Below are 7,500 nucleotides of genomic sequence, written 5' to 3' on the forward strand. Positions count from 1 at the left end.
AGGAGAAGAGAGGAAAGCAGGAGCATGTGTGTGTGTGTGTACGTGTGTGTACGTGTGTGTGTGTGTGTGTGTGTGTGTATGTCTGTCTGTGTGTGTGTGTGTGTGTGTGTGTGTGTGTGTGTGTGTGTGTGTGTGTGTGTGTGTGTGTGTGTGTGTGTGTGTGTGTGCGTGTGTGCGTGTGCGCGTGTGTGCGCACGTGAGTGTGTGATGAGCGAAAAGATGATAAATGATCTGGAGTTTTGCTCCTCTCCCCATCCCCGCCCCCAAGAGTGCAGAGAAAGAGGAGGAGGAGGAGGAAAGGAAAGACACATGGAGAGAAAAAAAGAAGAAGAGACAGAAGAAGAAAGGGTAAGCACGTAGATAAGACCGGTGAGATCGAGGGATGGATGGAGGAGACAGAAAGGAGAAAGAAAGAAAGAAAGAAAGAAAGAAAGAAAGAAAGAAAGAAAGAAAGAGAGACAGAAAGAAAGAAAGAAAGAAAGAAAGAGAGAAAGAAAGAAAGAAAGAAAGAGAGAAAGAAAGAAAGAAAGGGAATGAGGTGAGGCAATGTGACTGGGTTGACAGAACAAAAGTAGGCCAAAGGGATCAAGTGTGAGCTGGGAGGCATCTGGAGGAGAGTGGGGCAATACGTTAGAGACACGTTGGGAGAGAAAGGTCTAGTGTGTAGCATACTGAAGTGTTCCTCATTAAACTGTATGTTGCCCATTCACAAACGTCATGAAAGCTCATGAATATTTATCGCCAAATTTATTTCAAGAATTCTTATTGGCTTATAATATTACACATACTCTACTCTACTCTTCTCTATTCTGTTTTACTCTAATATTACATTTGCATGTGTACAGTAGAGGAAGTGGGTCTCACCATATCACACAGTAGCTTGATCTATCTTACCTAATGGGGGCATACTGTACATGGCTGTTTGGTGGCAGAACCTTAGTAAACATCTCCTCATTAGCCTTGGTCTCATTAGCCGCGCTTCAGCGGCCCGGGGCCGCCCGGGGCTCAGGAGAGTGGCCGGCTCGGAGCTGCCGGCCCCGGGCCATTTTTTGCCTGATCGGACTCATAGCCGACCCCAGGCACATTCAGGTACACGCCTTGTTTGTGAAACGTCAGTCGGGCACAGCCCACTTTCGCCCCAAATCACAGAAGGACAACAACAGAACAACGACAAAGAAGGAGAAGAAAACGGAGCAAACTCTGCTGGAGCAGGTCGCAGTTTGGCTCGTAGCCTACGGACAAAGACGACAAGAACTGCAAAGAAAATGGCTTGCCTTTCAAGAACAGTTTTATTACATGGCAAAGTTGTCGATTCAGAAGCTGTATGGGACGCAGCGCATGTTAAGAAGACAAAGACGCATGAAAATACGAGCAGCTCGACAACTGAGAGAGTGAACAGAAGGAGACGTGCGAACATGCCCAGTTAATCCCCCCAATAGCGCACAGAAGCATGAGCCCCGGACATAGCGAGACATGAATGTGCAGGTAATTGAATAAGTTACCATGTGAAAGGAGACCAAATCCCGGAGACATAGCACCTTCATCAGTTGCTATAGAAAATTATGAGCCCCGGACATAGCGACACACCCCCTCGTTGCGGCGTGCCACCTGTCTATTCATGGTGAATGTGCAGGTAATTGAATAAGTTACCATGTGAAAAGAGACCAAATCCCGGAGACATAGCATCTTCATCAGCTGCTATAGAAAATGATGAGCCAGGGGAATAGCGACTATTTATTAAAGTAGCCACGGAAGTAGCGTAGCCTACAAGTCGTTCAATCTGCATAACATCGGTGTGTGTCCTGCAGGGAATTCTAAGTGTGCGCACTATGGCACATGTCTGCAAAACGTATGCCTATGGTTTAGTATGTCTGCAAAACATGAGACACTAGGGCAGCAGAGTGAGGATGATTTTAAATAGGCCTAAGTCAATAACAGCTGTGCTTTACTGTGTAATAATGTGGCTGCATGGGGGACTTATCGCTAAATTCTGGGCAAATTATTAGTTTGGGGTGTTTGGCTTTCTTATGGCATAATTTCATAAGATGCAACTTTGGCACTTCTGTTTGTGTTTTGAAAGTTATTTAGCCAACATAACTTTTTTGTTGTTATCAGGGCATCATGGGCACCACTACACTTAAACTTGGGATGTCATAGCTAAGTCATGTCGGCTTTTTTCTGCTTTTAGCCGCCAACTCTTGTGCCATTATCGTGATTTGGCATGCTTTCCACTGGACACCAATAAAAAGTGTCTCACAAATACTCACACATGACATTTATGTCGGCTTATTTAGCTTTTGCGCTATTATCGCCGAAGGTCTGGTAGGCTATATCGCACGTGGGCTATATCGCCCGAGGTTGACCCCGCCTCCGAGCCTCGGCGGTGCTTGCTGGCCCATCGAATTCGACGGGCCAGGGAAAGCGGCCCTTAGCCCCACAACCTGGCCCGGCGGCCATCTTTAGCACCTAGCCCCCTTTTGATGAGATCACCGTCAGCCCCCTTTTGTCCGGGCCAGCCCGGGGCTGGCCCTGCAGTGAGACTAAGGCTAAGATTCAGTATCGGTAGCACTGAGCTCTCGGTCTGGACCTGTAGCTCATTGGTACTTAGCCTCCCATGCCAGACTGGAGCATAGACTGGTAGGTCGCAGGTTTGAATCCCAAGTTGCGAACTAGCGCAGTTGACCTCGATTACGTATACATCTACAGTACATATTTTATCTTGTAAGGACATGATAAATTTCCCTCTCACTTGAGGAAAAAAAACTACAACATTAGTACTCTACGGATAGGCAATTACTAAAACAATGATAGCCAAGGTAACCTCCTGCAACTCCACTCAGGGTTTTCCACACGGTTGCACTGTGCAACTTGCACACACAGTACACACACACACATACAGACACACACATGCAGACACGCGTGTGTGTGTGTGTGTGTGTGTGTGTGTGTGTGTGTGTGTGTGTGTGTGTGTGTGTGTGTGTGTGTGTGTGTGTGTGTGTGTGTGTGTGTGTGTGTGTGTGTGTGTGTGTGTGTGTGTTTAATATTCTTAATGCACGCATGCTTAGTGTTCTTAATGTTCTTTATTGACCATAATGTTCTGTTACCCTTTTTGATGTTATTTGTAAGCTTTGGCAACACTGACATGACTGACATGCCAATAAAGCATATTTGAATTTGAATTTGAATTTGAGAGAAAGGAGAGACGTACCTCCTTGCCCACCGGCATGCCGCTGCCCAGTCCAGCAGTCAGCCCAACGACCTTGGCCACAAAGGCCTTCAGCGTGAGGTACTCCTTCAACACCACCCCCCTCAGGATGGTCTTCAGCTCAGGAATACCAGAGCCTGGCCTCGGAGAGAGAGAGAGAGAGAGAAAGAGAGAGAGAGAGAGAGAGAGAGAGAGAGAGAGAGAGAGAGAGAGAGAGAGAGAGAGAGAGAGAAAGACATGAGGTAGAACAGGATGCATAGAAAGGAAGGGACAGGAGCGCAAGAATAAAAAAATCACAGCAGAGAATTAGCATACGAAGTTTCATTTATATGTCCAATGTATTATCCCCAAGACTGTCATTTGGTTCAATATATCAGCACATGATGACCTTTGGCAGTGAAGCTACATATTGCACTGACAACATGTCAGCCAACTCAATAACAAAAGTGACCTGGAGGTCCGCCATAGTTATAAACTGGAATATGTGTAAAGCAGACAAGTTGGCAAGGCCAGAGGAGTTGGTGGGCGTGAGTGTGTGTCTGTGTTTTCTGTAAGCATCCGTGCGTAGGCGTGTGTGTGTGTGTGTGTGTGTGTGTGTGTGTGTGTGTGTGTGTGTGTGTATGTGTGTGTGTGTGTGTGTGTGTGTGTGTGTGTGTGTGTGTGTGTGTGTGTGTGTGTGTGTTTATGTGTGTGTGTTTATGTGTGTGTGTGTGTGTGTGTGCGTGTGTGTGCGTGCGTATGTATGTGTGTGTGTGTGTGAGCAGGCGCGTGCATGCATATGTGTGTGTGTACGTGTGTATCCGGACATCGGGATTAAGGGAGCGTACAGTATATTAACACCCCCAGTCCAGTAATAGCCGGCCGGCCGGCCGCGATAGGCGGGGCAATATGGAGGACTCAGACTCACCAATGGCCTGTGGAGCGACCAGGTGGCAGAAGAGGGAGGAGAAGGTGATGAGGATGAGGGGGTAGGTGACCCACGCCAGGTACTGCAGCGCCACCTTGCCCTTCAACTCAGCGTACACCCACTTATACGCTGCCAGCATAGGGGAATTATACAAAAGACATGAAGCAGGCATAAGGATCATCAGCTTACTTCTCACTCACCTACTGTATACTCTAAAGGGTACAACACAGAGGAAATTAAAGCTCACCCAAAGAAATTAAGAGGGTCAGGATGCAAGACTTGATATCACGCTAATCCCCCCTACCTATAAGAAAGAATCACTCCCTATTTCTCATTCCACGTACTTGTGTCAGTGCACTGATGGTTCATGCGTAGCGTCGTGGAAAACTTTGAGCACTATGCGCTGTGCCCTCGCTGGAAGTGACGACTGAGAATGGCATTAGCTTGCCAAAATATCGGTTGGCTACTGTTTACAATGCACGGCGTATCGTGCTTGAAATTTACATTTTCTTCACCCTAAATGTCAACAATCACTTGTACAATACTTGGGTTGGCATGAAAAAGTTGGTGTCTCAGCAACATTACTTACAGAATTAGGAGACTGTTGACCAAATTCTTTTACTGAACTGAACGCCACATTTCCTCCGTTTCATTGTCAACATGGCAGCCGTTTCGTGCGTGCAGTGTCCATCGTTCAAGCACTGCATTTTCCGCCATTGTTAGGGGATCATCCGGGCGCTTTCAGTGCACTGACTCAACCGAAATTTTCAGCGTGAGCACCCTTTGCACTGAAACACAGTGCCCGAAGTGTAGAAGTGTGTGGATTGAGACACGGGGACTGTGTTTCATATCACTCATGTGTGAACTTCAGGCACTATGTTTCAGTGCGTAGGGCGCTCACGCTGAACATTTTGGTGAATTCATGCTGCCCTAACAATGGTCAAAAAACGCAGCGCTTGAACGATGGACACGACACGCACTAAACAGCCGCCATGTTGTTAACAAAACGGAAGAAACATGGCGTGTAGTTCAGTAAAAGAGTTTGGTCAAGAGTCTTTTAATTCTGTGAGTAATGTTGCTGAGCTAATGGTATGCTCGCCCCTCACTTCCAGTGAGGGCACAGTGCACAGTGCCCAAACTTTTCCATGACACTATGCACTAAAGACCTCAGTGCACTGTGTGCACTATGCACTAATCTTCAGTGCACTTGACACAAGTGTGCGATATGAGACATGGCAAATGTCTCAATTCAATTGCAGCCATTTTTGTACACTCCTTACGTGAACATTAATTGGTGACAAGGTCCAAGGATGGCCATGCCAAAAAGGCTGAATGTGACATCTAGTAACCTGATTATCATCGACTTTCAAATCTCTTCGAGACTTGGTCTGACCAAGAGCATAACAATTAACATTTCCCAAACGGCATGGTTGACCCACCTCCCTTGGTTTGCTACTGGTTGTTTGCTTCCCAACAAAGTGGGAGGAGTTCACGATTTTTCCAGAGCTCAGAAACGATATTTGTATTGCTCCTGTCCTGACTAGAAGCAACACTGAAGGTGTTGTGTCACTAGGAAGGCGTGGCCTGGCTAACATCTAGTCAGATTCTAGTGCTATGCCAACGGTTATGTATGTATAGCATGAGTGGACGTTAAGTGCAGGGCTAGAGCATGATGGGATATGTAGTTTCTTAGCAGAGAGTGTAGAAGTCTGCACTGCACACACTGCATCTCAGACTGGAGGCTTATTTAAGAGATACAATGATTCGACCCCTCATCTGCCTGATGAAGAGCTTGATGAGTGGAAATGTATCTCTTAAATAAACCCTCGGTCTACTCTCTACTCTTCTACTCTTTCTTTTGATAAATACACCTGTGTTCTCCGCCTGGCCTCAGTGAGGTTAGATGTGCGCACAGTACTTTTACTATTCTCAAGAGATTATGTAGTTACCCTGCAGGCTTTTGGCGCTGGCGTAGTCCATGCTCCAGCTGACCAAAGCCATGGTGAGGCCCAGTAGTACCAGGAAGATCCAGTCTTCCCCGAGCTTCGTCACAATGTACCGCTGGATCCGTGCTATGCAGTCTGAAAGTGGACATCATGCCACATAATCACCATTCAGGTTTGTTTATAGTAGGTGCAAAGAGATATTCCAGAACCTTTTTAGACACTCTGGTATTGCAAATCCTTTTTAGACACTGAAAATCCAGATCTGAGTTTAGACACTGATATTCCTGACCTTGGTTTAGACACTCTGATATTCCTGATCTTAGTTTAGACACGCCGATGCCAACTTTAAAAAAAAACTTTGCCGCTAGTTAAACAGGTCAACATGTAAATCTCTTCTCTAAATGTCATCCATGCTATGAAGTCTGTGCATGGACCCTGCATGATCAGCAATGTGTTTTATGCTATCAATGGTCTTATAGCTTAGAACAGGATTGGAGATCTTGGTCCTCACACAGAACCTTCTTAAACTAAGGTACAGTGCATGTACATATGCCAGTCAAGAAATTACATTCTGATGGACCAGGCAAGGGTTTCCATGGACAACGGTTACCTTGACATTTGGAATAGGGACGCGTTTTTTTCACGGACGAGGTGTGGCTAAACCCTGGCGTCCCGGGTCCGGTGTCCAAGTTGATGTTGGGCGGTCTCCCATGGTTCCTGGTGGCCGCGGTTTTGTCCCCAGCGTGCCGCCTCCACTGTCTCTCAGTCAGCAGGCGCGTGGCCTCCCGTCTGGCAAAGTTTCCCAACTGCTCTCTGTACTCGCCATAGAGCTGCAGCAGCAAACATGAAACACTACATTACCCAGCATGCATTCCTTATGGAGCTCAATCATGCGGTGTACCCTGTCTAAGTAGCACTGAAGAATCCCGCAGAGAGTCTGTGCTCATCAACATGTACCTCAAACATTTTATTTTCTTCTTATGTTATTCATTTTTTTTTTTTTTGGAATAAATGAAAACAAAAACAAATAGCATGAAACATCACAACAGCCACATTCCCCGAAACACAAGTTAACAATCTCTATTCCATTTTGCCAATTTGAAGATGTGGCTGCCTTGGCATGGTTAATTCTTGCAGATGAATGAAAGAATTCTTGGCAAGTGAAATTTGATGGCTGGAATGAATGGCTGTGCAAAGAAACACCACTAATGCTACCCAGAATCCACCTGTTATGTAGTCTTTCATTCAAAACAGGATTGTATTAGAATTGACTCACTTGATCAGCTGGGCCAACCTGAGCTCAATTTGCACTCTGTACCGTAATGTTCATTACGTTCTCCAGACACATGATGTCCCTATTGTCTGAGTTTAATTTTCCATGCCTGCAGAAACTTACACTTATCCAAATTAGTCACAACTCTTAGCACACACATCCCCTCCAA

The 7,500-nt window shown here is 46.1% G+C and overlaps 1 protein-coding gene across 1 annotated transcript in view; it reads right to left on the reverse strand.

Annotated features, from left to right (window-relative positions):
- clcn1b (chloride channel, voltage-sensitive 1b) overlaps positions 1–7,500 on the reverse strand; it is a 76,474-nt gene that overhangs the window by 38,763 nt on the left and 30,211 nt on the right. Inside the window, exons 2-5 of the mRNA XM_063199895.1 lie at positions 6,669–6,888; positions 6,062–6,193; positions 4,113–4,241; positions 3,209–3,342 (exon numbers count right to left, since the gene is read on the reverse strand). Coding sequence (XP_063055965.1) covers positions 3,209–3,342; positions 4,113–4,241; positions 6,062–6,193; positions 6,669–6,888 — 615 coding nt within the window. The remainder of the gene's footprint in view (positions 1–3,208; positions 3,343–4,112; positions 4,242–6,061; positions 6,194–6,668; positions 6,889–7,500) is intronic.

Source organism: Engraulis encrasicolus, chromosome 5 (assembly GCF_034702125.1).
Source record: "Engraulis encrasicolus isolate BLACKSEA-1 chromosome 5, IST_EnEncr_1.0, whole genome shotgun sequence".
Taxonomy (NCBI): Eukaryota; Metazoa; Chordata; class Actinopteri; order Clupeiformes; family Engraulidae; genus Engraulis; species Engraulis encrasicolus.